This window comes from Macaca fascicularis, chromosome 16, assembly GCF_037993035.2.
Source record: "Macaca fascicularis isolate 582-1 chromosome 16, T2T-MFA8v1.1".
Taxonomy (NCBI): Eukaryota; Metazoa; Chordata; class Mammalia; order Primates; family Cercopithecidae; genus Macaca; species Macaca fascicularis.
The window spans coordinates 81,268,881-81,282,194 of record NC_088390.1 but is presented as its reverse complement, the minus strand read 5'-3'; the positions used below and the strand labels follow the sequence as shown (position 1 = coordinate 81,282,194).

The following is a 13,314-nucleotide window of genomic DNA, read 5'->3' as shown; positions in this document are numbered from 1 at the left end:
GGTGATTTACAGCTGCGGGAGTTCGGCTCCATAAAGCTCTCAGTCCCGCTCACATGATCCATCTTTCTCCAAGGTGAATTTAGGGAAGAGCCCGCAGGAGCCAGATAAGGCAAGATTCATATTTACCCTTTGAGAGGCGACCCCACTCCGTCACCCCGGTGCGGCCAGGCTCGGGCGCGGCCCCGCACTGAGGCACCCAGAGGGCACCCCGCCCCCGGTGCCCACCGCGCCCTGGCGTGCAGCATTCCAGGCGCCCAGAGCCCCGAGAGCTAAGCTCAAGAGACGTCCCAAAAGCCCGCGGGCACCCTGACGCCCTCCAGCCGCGACGCACCCTGAATCCTGTGCTCCTCTGCTCCTGCTCGGGGTGGGAACCCCAGCCCCCCTCTCCCCCGCAGTCCTCGCAGTGATCCAAGCTCTTTTTTCCTTTATCCCACCGCCCTGCCCGCGCCCCCGCCGGCCCGCGCTCTGCTGGATGCTGCGAAGTGCAGGGCTTGGGTGCGAAGTTCCACGCGGCGCACGGAGCCGCTGCTAGTCCTCTAGCGCCCTCTGCTGGAGCGCGGTCGAGGGACTCCGTGCGGGCGGCGGCGGCCTGGCCTGTCCCACTCGCTGACCATACTGCGGTCGGTGCTGGTGCCCCTTCTTAGGTCCACTGTCCTGGGGCTCAGGACGGCTCACCCACCCCGCCCTCCGGCACCCCTCCCCAGCTCTCGGCTCGTTCCACTGACAGGTGGAGAAATAGGAAGCCACAGCGCCCCAGGCTCTAGTGAGGACAGACCCCTGACTGTCCCCGGACTGGGCGTTACAGGGCGGGGCCCCGGGATGGGCACTTTTGAAGAGGAGGGCAGGGCCTTGCGTGGGTCACCCTCGTGCGTTGAGGTGCATGCAGGGTGTTTAGGACCCAGGGGAAGACCGGGGGCGGCTCCCTGGACAGAGGGAGATTTCGGCTCCCCCCGCAACCCCCCTCCGCCGCCGGGTGAGCGGCTCAGATGTCCCGGTAGTCGCGGCTCTGGCGCTCCGCACCCTCCGTCTGCGGCAGCGGGGGCTGGCGGTCCCGGCCCCTGCCCGGCCCCCTCCCCCAACCTCATGCCTCAGCCCTAACCCCGCCGCCCTCCCCTGCGGGGGGCCTTTCTCCGTGTCCCCCGCCCACTCCGTCCACTTCGGGCGCCATGAACGACCAGTACCACCGGGCAGCCCGGGATGGCTACCTGGAGCTCCTCAAGGAGGCCACCCGGAAGGAGCTGAATGCCCCCGATGAGGATGGCATGACCCCAACTCTCTGGGCTGCCTACCACGGCCACCTGGAGTCGCTGCGCCTCATTGTGAGCCGCGGGTGAGTACTCCCCACCCAGCGCCCTTGAGACCCCTGAGACCACCCCAGACTCCCTGGGATCCATCCTCCACCCCTCCTCTGAGCTGCCTCCTTCCCCTGCAGACAGGTGGACCCTTAGACCCTGGCGTTTGTGGGAGAGACACACGTGGAGGGGGACCCAAGCAGAGGCATCTGACACTTGTAACACTTGTGACCTCGATCTGGGGCTAGGAGGGGGAGAAACCGGGATTTGGGGGTTCCTGATTATGGGGGGTTGCTGCAGAGTGAGGGGAAGGTGGGAGAGATCCCCTGGCTGGGGTCCCCCTGAAAGTAAGAGTGAGGGGCTTAATGAGACTCGGAGAGAAGGCTGGGAAGTCTGGAGGGGCCAGCAGTGGGGCTAGAAAGGGTGGGGTCTTCACTGCCCACTCCGCAGCCTTGGATCCAAAGGGCTTTCCCAGCCAGCACCCACCTTCCCTGGCAGGCTGGTGTCACACAGCGCTTGCCCCGGGATTTATGGACACTGTCCAGAGCGCCAAATGTCACTGATTCAGCCACCCCATTAACTCTCTCCAAGTCCCTCCCCCACAGCCGGGCATAGCTAAGCAATGGGGAGACTGTGATGTGGCCACCCTGAAGGGGCCTCTCTCCCCTCCCCCTCCCTTTGGAGTTGTCCTAGGGCGAGGGGTGGGCATAGAGTGCAGGTGTCAGCGCCAGGGAAGGGGCCTGGAGGTGGCAGTTAAGCCACCTCCAGGACTAGAGCCACTGACATGGGTTCCTTGGGGCTAAAGTCAAATGACTGTGACCAACTCCCTCAGCCCCAATGGCTTTATAAAGAGGAGTCAGGTTGGTCTGAACACCAGGGCGGCCTGGACAGGATGAGGGGTGGACAGGACACCCCAGGAGGGTTGATATGAAGTCTCAGGTCATGGGAGAGAGGGCTGGGGCCCAGGCACTGGCCTATGGCCTGATCATGTAGTGGGTGCTGGAGACCCCTCCCTCTTGCCCCCTCCTTGGGCTGCTCCTTGGGCCCAGCATCAGGTGGGAGCAGCCTCGAAGCCTGGGCAGCTGAGCCATGTCCCGGGAGGCCAAGGCTGACTGGCCCCTCCTCATCCCAGGAGAGCACACAGTGACACTGTCCCCTGCCATCCCTTCAGAGAGGCTCATGGGAGGAAGGGAGAAGGGGAAGAGGTCTCCCCTTGGGTATGCCAAGCCCCAACTCCTCCAGAGACCAGGATTGGTGTTTGATGGGGTGTGGGTCGGGTGCTGGCAGGCCCTTCCCACACTGGCCTGTAGGACTTGGTGGCCAGGAGGGGAGGCCCAGGAGGGAGTGTGTGAGGAGCTGTTGAGACAAGGGAGTGATTCTTCCCCCAGCCCTGGGGGTTGGCCTCGTGGCCTCATTAGTGCAGGGCAGGGGTGCTGTGCTGGGCCCCCAGGGGAGGGAGAGCTCCGGAGGAGTCTTGGGAGCTTGCCCTGAGGGACACAGTCTGGTGTGAGGGGTGCTTGTGGGGGCTGTCAGGGGTCCTGGACAGGCTCAAGTGAGACAGCCTTGAAGGGATAACAAAGAGGGGGCAGCCTGGGGAAGGGAGGGCTTCGGAGCGCAGGCAGCTGATTTCCCTCCTCCTCCCCTCCAGTCCTGGCTGCCCCTGCACTCCCCTCCTGGCCCAGGCCAAGGCCCGACACTTCCTCTCACACTGGGGCTTGCCAGGGCTGGCCCTGCTCCCTGCAGACAGGGCCCTGCCTGCTGACACACAAGCCCACACCTCACACATGCTAACCCGGGGCTAGGGCCTGGTACACATCACCCTCTGGTCTGTTCTCTTTTACGGTCACTCGGCACACGCAGCCACACTCACCACCATGCCTGCCTAGAGACCCAGACGCGGCCCTGGCCCCCCAGTGCTCTGGCCAGCTCTGTGCTGGGCCTCATGAATAATTTACTCCCTTCTCTCAGGGCATCAAATATTTATCCCCTGAGATTCCCAGTCCTCAGTTAGCTTGGGGAAGGTCCCGCCCCGGTCCCGCCTTCTCTGACACCCCACCCCCTGCACACCTGGGGCCATTTTCCCCTGGGCTCACCCCTGGGCTCACCTGTTGGGTGGCTCAGGCCTGCAGGTCTCCTGGAGTCGAAGAGGTCTCAGGCCCACGGTCCCTTTGGGGGTTGCTGTGACAGTGGGGGAGCTCCCTTCCCCCCTCCACTCCCTCCACCTCCATCCCCAGCCAGGACTCGTCACTAGTCCCTCCTGGATGCTTTCCCTGCAGGGGTGACCCGGACAAGTGTGACATCTGGGGCAACACACCCCTGCATCTGGCAGCTTCCAATGGCCACTTGCACTGCCTGTCCTTCCTGGTGTCCTTCGGGGCCAACATCTGGTGCCTAGACAACGACTACCACACGCCGCTGGACATGGCTGCCATGAAGGGCCACATGGAATGCGTGCGCTACCTGGACTCCATCGCGGCCAAGCAGAGCAGCCTCAACCCCAAGCTAGTGGGTAAGCTGAAGGACAAGGCCTTCCGCGAGGCGGAGCGGCGCATCCGCGAGTGCGCCAAGCTGCAGCGCAAGCACCACGAACGCATGGAGCGGCGCTACCGGCGCGAGCTGGCCGAGCGCTCCGACACCCTCAGTTTCTCCAGCCTCACGTCCAGCACCCTGAGCCGCCGGCTGCAGCACCTGGCGCTGGGCAGCCACCTGCCGTACTCGCAGGCCACGCTGCACGGCACGGCCAGGGGCAAGACCAAGATGCAGAAGAAGCTGGAGCGGCGCAAGCAGGGCGGCGAAGGCACTTTCAAAGTCTCCGAGGATGGGCGCAAGAGCGCCCGCTCGCTCTCGGGCCTGCAGCTGGGCAACGACGTGATGTTCGTGCGCCAGGGCACCTACGCCAATCCCAAGGAGTGGGGCCGAGCCCCGCTCCGGGACATGTTCCTCTCGGACGAGGACAGCGTCTCCCGTGCCACGCTGGCAGCCGAGCCTGCCCACTCGGAGGTCAGCACCGACTCAGGCCACGACTCCCTCTTTACCCGCCCCGGCCTGGGCACCATGGTGTTCCGCAGAAATTACTTGAGCAGTGGGCTGCACGGACTGGGCCGCGAGGATGGGGGGCTGGACGGGATGGGAGCGCCTCGGGGTCGGCTGCAGAGCTCCCCTAGCCTGGACGATGACAGCCTGGGCAGTGCCAACAGCCTGCAGGACCGCAGCTGTGGGGAGGAGCTGCCCTGGGACGAGCTGGACTTAGGCTTGGACGAGGACCTGGAGCCCGAGACCGGCCCGCTGGAGACCTTTCTGGCCTCTCTGCACATGGAGGACTTTGCCGCCCTCCTGCGGCAGGAGAAGATTGACCTCGAGGCTCTGATGCTATGTTCTGACCTCGACCTCCGCAGCATCAGCGTCCCCCTGGGGCCCCGAAAGAAGATCTTGGGGGCCGTGAGGAGGCGGCGGCAGGCGATGGAGCGCCCGCCGGCCCTGGAGGACACAGAGCTGTGAGTGTCCAGCCTGGCAGGGGGATGGAGGAACAGGAGTTGGAAGGCCCCTGGGGAGGGAGTACAGATCTGCCTATTCAGGAGTAGGGGGTGGGGGCTACTGTATTTCATAAAATCGAAATGGGGCCATCGATGATAAAAGGCCCCCTTATTTTATTTACCACCAGCTCAGAAAAAGAAGTTGCCAATTTAATGATGACCCAAGGCATTCTTATCACAGCTAGTGTAAAGTGCACCTCGATTTTGGGGACATCAACATGTGGGGAAATGGTCGTCTTAGTGTCACCGAGTTTCAACAGTCACGGGAATCACAGTTGGGGTGTTTTTGAGCCCTCCCACCTCCCAGGTGCTGGGTTGTGCCCTTGAACAAGTTCTCTTGCTTAATCCCTCTAAAAGCCCGTGTGCCCGGACTGTATTGGTGGATTATATCGTTCCCATTTTATAGCGGATGAGCAAGTGGAGGCTCAGACAGTTAGAATAGCTCACCTCAAGGTCCTGCTGCTGCTCAACATGGAGCTGGGCTTGATCCCTGGTCTGCATGGCTTTAGAGCCTGGGGTCAAGGTGGCTCCCATGGGATGCAGGGCTTGCAGTCAGCAGGGCCTCTCAGTTGCCCAAGACCTCAGGCAGATTTTTTTTTTTTTTTTTAAGACAGTTTCCCTCTTGTTGCCCAGGCTGGAGTGCAGTGGCACAATCTCAGTTCACTGCAACCTCCACCTCCCGGGTTCACGAAATTCTCCTGCCTCAGCCTCCTGAGTAGCTGGGATTACAGGGGTGCACTACCATGCCCAGCTAATTTTTGTATTTTTAGTAGAGATGTGGTTTTGCCATGTTGGCCAGGCTTATCTCGAACTTCTGACCTCAGGTGATCTGTCCACTTCGGCCTCCCAAAGTGCTGGGATTACAGGCGTGAGCCACCGCGCCCGGCTTTAGGCAGATGTTTTACCTGCTATTCCTGAACTCTGCAACCAGGAACGTGGGCAAACGCTCCCAAATGCTCTGGAGGCAGAGTTCATGTTCCAAAGCCCGTCATAGTTGGCCAAGGCCGCTGCCACAATGGTCATGCTGTGGCCAGCCCCTGCCCTGGCCCCTCCCCTGCAGCATCCCACAAGCCCAACAAATGCTGTCCTCATTTCCTCTTAGGTATCTATGGCCTTTATCCTGAGTGGCTGGGGCAGGGAGGGTGTGGGGAGGCAGGCTGGTTTAGAGTTTTGGGGATGGGGAGGTCACCCGTAGGCTGGCATCCTCCATCCCTGACCATCAACCTGCTGAGAGATGGGAAGGCTAAGTTGTCCAGATGGCTGTCCTGGGTGAAAAGGATGCCTCTAAAGGACCTCACGTGAAATCTGTTTCTTTCTGTCTCTTCCTCCACAGATAACGGGGGGCTCCTCTCCCCAGACCAAAATGAATTGCAAGTTGCCACAACCTGTGGTGGGGCCTCAAGGTCCTCACAGTCGCCAGTCCTGCAGCCCCCTTCCCCAGGAGCAAGGACCACGTGGGTCGACTCCTTTGAAAGGCTGTCCACACCTTGAAGCAGAGGGTGTAGCCTGGAGGCACCAGAGGGGCAAGAGAATGTCCCCTCCAGTTCTGAGGGGTCACAAAGGCCCTGAGCCACCCATTCTGAGCAGCCCTAAAGGACATGTAGACTTGGGGGAGGCTTACCCCAGAGGGAGGGCAGGGGCATGGAACTGGATGGGAGTGTGGGAGGTGAATGCCGGAGGGCGTGCCTGTCCCGGGCCCCTCCCCTGATGGTCTTGTTCTCTTGTGCTCAGGCCGGAGACTTGCTCACTTCCTGCATTTTTGTGAAGGGAAGAGTTTGGGCTGCCTCCCCTCTTCCAGTCCACCCCAGAGGGGAAGTTCCTCAGCCAGACTCTTCAGCCAAATGCCCCAACTTTCAGTCTGCACCCATTCCAAGCACAGCCAGCATCCCCTCCTTCAGCCAGTGGCCAAGGCCCGGAACTGGAGAGCCAGGCTGGGGGTACTGACGCCCTTCCCAGCTCATCCAGGGATGGAGCCTGGCCTGTCTTCCTCCAGCCTCCCGCTTTTTCATTGTGCAGCCTGGCCCCGCCAGGGACCCCAGAGGGCCAGGGCACTAGATGCAAGGTGCTAGACCAACAGGCTGCAGTGTTATAGCCCCCAGGCCTGGCAGGCATGCGCTGGGCCAGAGAAAGGTGTCTGCCAACCTCCTCAGTCTCCCAGGCCTGGGACAGGCAGAACAGGGTGTGGCTGGGTGTTGGGCCTGGGTTGGGTAAGTCCTGCGATATGGACACTGGAGAAAGTGGATAATCTAAACTGCAGATTATCCCCAGGTCACCAGGGCTGTGTGTGTGCGTGTATGCATGTGTGTGCGTGCATGTGTGTGTACGTGTGTGGTGTGTGTGTGCTTGTGTGTGTGTTCTTGCGTACGTGTGCACGCACATGCATGTGTGTGTGCGTGCATGTGTGCGCACGTGTTTGTGTTTATGCATGTGTGTGCATGTGTGCGCGTTTGTGTGTGTTTATGCATGTGTGTGCATGCGTGCACATGTGTGTGTGTTTATGCGTGTGTGTGTGCATGCGTGCGTGTGTGCGCGCTCACCTTGGGTGTTGTTTGGTAAGTTTCCCTCTTTACCAAAGAGGGGCTGGGCTGCTGGATCGGGGCTAAGGGAGAGCTCGCCTGTGTCCCAGCCCTGTGATGGTGAGACCAGGGGAAAGGCCAGCTCAGAGGGTGGTCAGAGCATGTGTCCTCAGACATGTGCCCCCAGAGCTCTCCAGCCAGACCGAGGTCACAGATATGGGAGAGTCCCTCAGGAGCCCGCTGACATGTGTGTGCCGCTTCGCACCCCATGCAGAGGTGCTCTCCTCCTTCCTCAGCCATGGCCCCCCATCCCTGACCTCAGCTTGGGAAGCAGCTCCTGCTGGGAGCATGGCCACAGTCCCCAGCTCCTCCCGGGGCCCCCTTGGCTGGGGTAGGGGAAAGAGAGCCCTCAAAGGCCTCTTTTTGGTCTGTCCGGGGGTTCCCATTCCCATATACATGCCCAGAGTGGGGGCATGGAGGAGATGGTCCCTGTCCTATTGCAGGACACTGAGGGCTTGGCTGCCTGCCACTGCTATCTGGAGCCCACCGCAGTGCTTCTCCCTGTTCTCTGGGCCTGAGCCTGGGGCCACCCCCAAGTGCCGACTTGTTTTTCCCAGAGCCCCAGGTGCTGCCCCTTCTCTCCCATTCCTTGTCCATTTACTGCCGCAGCCCCTCCTGATTCTAGCCAGTGCTGGGGTGGAGCAGGCTCTGTGTGCCCACCACTGTAGCCCGAATCCCTCCTGCAGGCTCATTACCACTTTTGTAGAGAATGTTCTCCACCAGTGTCATGCCTGTGTCTTGTCCTTTAATGCTTTGGGTATGAAGAGTGGGGGGTGGGGGTGGGGCGGGAGGGGTCTTCTCTGTGCTTGTGAGGACTGGGTCCTGGGCCCTGTTCTCTGGAGTGTCTTCGAGCCCCCATGCTATGCATCTTTGAAGAGATCCCTAGGCCTTTACCCTGCTCTCCTAGCTCAGTCCAGAATGAGGAGCTGGTGGAGAGGCAGGGCTGAGAACTAGGGCAGGAGAGTCCCCCCGAGCAAGGAGGATGACTGAGCCTCCAGGCTTGTTGCCAGGGTCTGCAGCTGTGGAGGGCAGGAGGGTGCGTGTTCTCTCTTCCCACCAAGGCCTGCCTGGGCTTTTCCAGAGATGGGCAGAAACGTACTCCAGGAGGCTGCCGCCCGTCACCTGGGCTCTGGGCCTCCAGAGGGGTCTCCATGAGGGCCCTCCGGAGGCCCAGAGGGGTCTCCATGTCCCACATCACCACAGGCAGCTCATGGGCAGCCTGATTTGAAGCCCTGCTTTCTCCCAGGGGTGAGTCCCCTCTGTAAGCTGGTGCCTAGTGGGCTCTGTTTTCTCAGTCACGTCTGAGGAAGGGCCCTGGAGTAATCTTGCTCCATTGCCTAAGGCTGCTGGGCGAATTTTTTCTGCCAAAGGGAGTTCAAGACAGTTCCCTTCCCCCAGCATCAATCAGAAAGGCCCCCAGGATGTTGATGCAGCAAAGTTGCCTAGCAACCATCCAGGGGTTCCAAGCCACCTCTCTCCACTTTACAGATGAAAAAACTGAGGCCCGGCCGGGCGCGGTGGCTCAAGCCTGTAATCCCAGCACTTTGGGAGGCCGAGACGGGTGGATCACGAGGTCAGGAGATCGAGACCATCCTGGCTAACACGGTGAAACCCCGTCTCTACTAAAAATACAAAAAAAACTTAGCCGGGCGCGGTGGCGGGCGCCTGTAGTCCCAGCTACTCGGGAGGCTGAGGCAGGAGAATGGCGTGAACCCGGGAGGCGGAGCTTGCAGTGAGCTGAGATCCGGCCACTGCACTCCAGCCTGGGCGACAGAGCGAGACTCCGTCTCAAAAAAAAAAAAAAAAAAAAAAAAAAAAAAAGGCCGGGCGCGGTGGCTCAAGCCTGTAATCCCAGCACTTTGGGAGGCCGAGACGGGCGGATCACGAGGTCAGGAGATCGAGACCATCCTGGCTAACACGGTGAAACCCCGTCTCTACTAAAAAATACAAAAAAAACTAGCCGGGCGAGGTGGCGGGCGCCTGTAGTCCCAGCTACTCGGGAGGCTGAGGCAGGAGAATGGCGTGAACCCGGGAGGCGGAGCTTGCAGTGAGCTGAGATCCGGCCACTGCACTCCAGCCTGGGCGACAGAGCGAGACTCCGTGTCAAAAAAAAAAAAAAAAAAGAAAAAACTGAGGCCCACAGAGGGGAAGAGTCAGACCCAAAATGCGAGTCTCTGGCTGCCGCCATGCTGTCCTCACACTCAGGCTGCCAAGTGCACCAACACAACAGGATTCCACCTGCCATGCCCTGGGGGCGCATCTCCGTGCGGCCTCTGCTGGCCATCCTGGTCACTGCACCCACCTCATGAAAGACTCACTGGTCCTTGCCGGGATGGTCCAGAAGAAGACACAGGCGTGAGGAATGACAAGACAGAGAGCCGACGGGCACTTCAGCATCCTGGCAGAGATGAACTGGAGGCAGCGGGATGAGGGGCTCTGTGGGTCAGTGTGGCTCGAGGGCGGAAGCCTGCGGTGCCAGGAGCAGGAGCTGCTCCAGGGAGCCTGTGGGGATGTTCAACACAAGCGAAGAGAAGAACATTATATGGTAGGGACTCAACTTTTGTGACTCGTTTCCCTAAAAGTTTACATCAAGAATAGGGACATTCACGAGGTGAGGAGATGGAGACCATCCTGGTTAACATGGTGAAACCCTGTCTCTACTAAAAATACAAAAAATTAGCCTGCTGTGGTGGCGGGCGCCTGTAGTCCCAGCTACTTGGGAGGCTGAGGCAGGAGAATGGCGTGAACCCGGGAGGCGGAGCTTGCAGTGAGCCGAGATTGCGCCACTGCACTCCAGCCTGGGCAACAGTGAGACTCCGTCTCAAAAAAAAAAAAAAAAAAAAAAAGAAAAGAAAAATAAAAAGAAGAACAGGGACATTTTAGCACTTTGGGAGGTAGAGGTGAGTGGATTGTTTGAACCCAGAAGTTCCAGACCAGCCTGGGCAACATGGCAAGACCCTATCTCTACAAAACATTGAAAAATTAACCTGGTTGGTGGTGTGCGCCTGTGGTCCCAGCTACTCAAGAGGCTGAGGTGGGAGGATTGCTTGAGCTGGGGAGGTCAAGGCTGCAGTGAGCTATGATTGCACCATTGTACTCCAATCTGGGCAACAGAATGAAACCCTGTCTCAAAAAAAAAAAAGACCAGGCGTGGTGGCTCATGCCTATAATCCCAGCACTTTGGGAGGCCGAGGCAGGTGGATCACTTGAGGTCAGGAGGTTCAAGACTAGCCTGACCAACATGGTGACACTCCATCTCTACTAAAAAGACAAAAATTAGCCAGGTATGGTGGCAGGCACCTGTAATCCCAGCTACTTGGAAGACTGAGGAACGAGAATCGCATGAACCTGAGAGGCGGAGGCTGCAGTGAACCAAGACTGCGCCACTGCACTCCAGCCTGGGCAACAGCAAGACTCAGTCTCAAAAACAAAAAATAAAATAAAATAAGAAGATTAGAATAATTAATGGTTCTCAGCCTTTTGGGATTAGACTCTGGTGAAAATATGGACACTTTTCCTAGAAAAATGCAAATTGTGCACACACACTCATATGCAATTTTGCTCATACCCCAGGTAGCTCATGGAGAGAGGTCTGGTGACCTCATCGGTTAAGAAGCCTTGGTTAGACAGCTGTGAAATGAACACATCCTACATGAGACATGAGATGATCAACTTCCTGGAGGTGGGGTGGTGGAGTGAATCAGAGGCAGAGAGGGCCTCCAGGGGACGTGGCCCAACCCTCTCATTTTACAGACAGGTGACTGAGGCCCAGAGGGGAAGGGGCTGGCCAAAGGTCACTGACTCGCCAGTGGGCAAAGCAGCACTAGGTCTCCTGATAGTGCCCGCTACCTTCTGTCCCCATGTTATGACCAGTCCCCAACAGCATGGCACCCCGTCCCTCCAGTGTATGCTCTGTCTGTGACCTTCTCTGAGATTGGCCCAGGTTGTATGGGAGGTGGCAGGACTCAGGGGACAGCCAGATTTGGGCAGCAAAACTGGCTCCACCCTTTTCTAGCTGTGTGGCCTTGGGTAAGTTACCCAGCCTCTCTGAGTCTGTTTCATGATATGTAAAAATAGGTATTATAATAACAGCATGAACCCCATCGGTTATTAGGAGGGTGAAATGATGATGCACAGATAGCACTCAGCGCACTCCCTGGTATTTAGTACGCACTAGTTAATAATGGTCATAGTTGTTGTTGGTCTGAGACTGGCCATGGGGTGTTCCTTGCATTTGTGGTTGGCTGAGCTGCTCAGCAGATGGGTCCTAGGCAATTCCAGGGAGCAATCCTTCCAACCCCCATATGAAAATGTATCCCCCAGCTCCGGCCTCCAACACCACTCTGGCTGGAGCCGTTCCCTACTCTGGAAATGCACACCCTGGGGCAGTTTCTCCACTGGACCCCAAACGATAGCTGGTGGGTGCCCTGGCGGGTGGGGGAGGGGTGTTCTCATGGAGGAGAGAGGATGGGGGAAACGGTAGCTGCCAGCGATTCCCTGGCCCCCAACATCACTGCCCCATGGGGCTCCCCCACAGGACCAAACCACTCCTCACAGGGTCATTTTTTCGAGCCTCACCACAGTGGTCCGAGATAGACGAGGCAGAGGCATCACTGACTAGCCCCATTTTATACATTCGGCAACTGAGGTTCAGGTGGGGGATGGCAAATGACCCGCTAGGAGGTGCATAGGCTGGGATGTACAGTCTGGTCCAAACTACATTGCTCCAGGCTGCTAGATGCCTTCTCAAAACATGTATCTAGCACCTTCTACATACCAGGTACGGCAAGCCCATGAGAGCGGTCTCATTGACCTGCCTATCTGATAAGGAAACTGCGCTCAGGCAGGTTAAGTCATTTCTCTGAACCTTGGAGTGCAGAATGTCGGGGCTGTGGGATTTGAACCTCAAACTCTGGCTCTTTCCATGGCAGCCCCAGCCTTCTCCCACCCCATTCACCAAACCATCTCTCCAGGCTCCTACCTGGCACAGGGGCTGCCAGGAACAGGCCAGGGACACGGGCTCAACTGGTGGGACATGGGGAGGTGCGGTGGGAGACGGGCAGGACTCGCTGCCTCTCCTCTCCCTCTGTCCCTGGGCACCTCCCTCCTCTGGATACACCACTGCGGCTCTATGCTCATGTGTGCACATGTGTGCCTGTGCAGCCTGTGTGTGTGTGTGTGTGTAGCATGGGTGGGGACATGTTCATCTCTGTGAGCATGGGGTGGGTGCAGTGGGTCAGAGCTTTCCTGGAAAGTTGTGTTTATTTTTTATTTTGAGACAAAGTCTGGCTCTGTCACCCAGGCTAGAGTGCAATGGCGCCATCTCGGCTCACTGCAACCTCCACCTCCCAGGTTCAAGTGATTCTCCTGCCTCAGCCTCCTGAGTAGCTGGGATTACAGGCACCCCCGCCACCATGCCCAGCTAACTTTTTGTATTTTTTTTTTTTTAACAGAGATGGGGTTTCACCATGTTGGCCAGGCTGGTCTCGAACTCCTGACCTCAAGTGATCCGCCTGCCTCGGCCTCCCAAAGTGTAGGGATTACAAGCGTGAGCCGCCACGCTGGCTGGTTGTGTTTATTTGTGAGCTGAGTGTGTGTCTGTGATTTTGCTCATTTGTCTTTGATTCAGTGCCTCCAAGTTTCCCAGAAGAGGGGTGTGTGTGTGCACGTGTGTGCGGGTGTGCGCCCACAGAGGGCTCCATCACTTTCATCTGGAGTCTATTTTTAGATTCCTCCTCTTCCTTGGTATCTATCTTTAGGGCCCCGGTTCCTTTAGACTGGAAGATTGAAGTTCCTGGACACCCCACCTTCCCTCGCCCCACCCTCACCCTGAACTGGGGGTTTCTACAGAGAGATTCCCTCACCCTCTCTCTGGGTGACTGGCTTGTTGGGGGTCCCAGCCCTGGGGGATAG

The 13,314-nt window shown here is 58.7% G+C and overlaps 1 protein-coding gene across 2 annotated transcripts; it reads left to right on the top strand.

Annotated features, from left to right (window-relative positions):
• Positions 1 to 984: 984 nt before the first annotated feature.
• USH1G (USH1 protein network component sans) lies at positions 985 to 8,129 on the top strand. 2 transcript variants are annotated; one of them, XM_005584887.5, is made up of 3 exons: positions 985 to 1,330; positions 3,569 to 4,786; positions 6,159 to 8,129. In XM_005584887.5, exons 1-3 carry the CDS (start codon positions 1,167 to 1,169, stop codon positions 6,160 to 6,162), a joined length of 1,386 nt encoding a protein of 461 aa, XP_005584944.3. In that variant the 5' UTR covers positions 985 to 1,166; the 3' UTR covers positions 6,163 to 8,129. The 2 variants fall into 2 exon arrangements, with proteins under 2 accessions (XP_005584944.3, XP_065388027.1); XM_065531955.1 differs by lacking the exon at positions 6,159 to 8,129 and having other exon boundaries at positions 3,569 to 4,790.
• The last annotated feature ends 5,185 nt before the right edge of the window (positions 8,130 to 13,314 follow it).

Coding starts and splice junctions, on each gene's coding strand:
- USH1G (XM_005584887.5), top strand. CDS start 1,167: ATGAACGACCAGTACCACCGGGCAGCCCGGGATGGCTACCTGGAGCTC. Junction 1,331..3,568: donor CGCCTCATTGTGAGCCGCGG/GTGAGTACTCCC, acceptor CTTTCCCTGCAG/GGGTGACCCGGACAAGTGTG.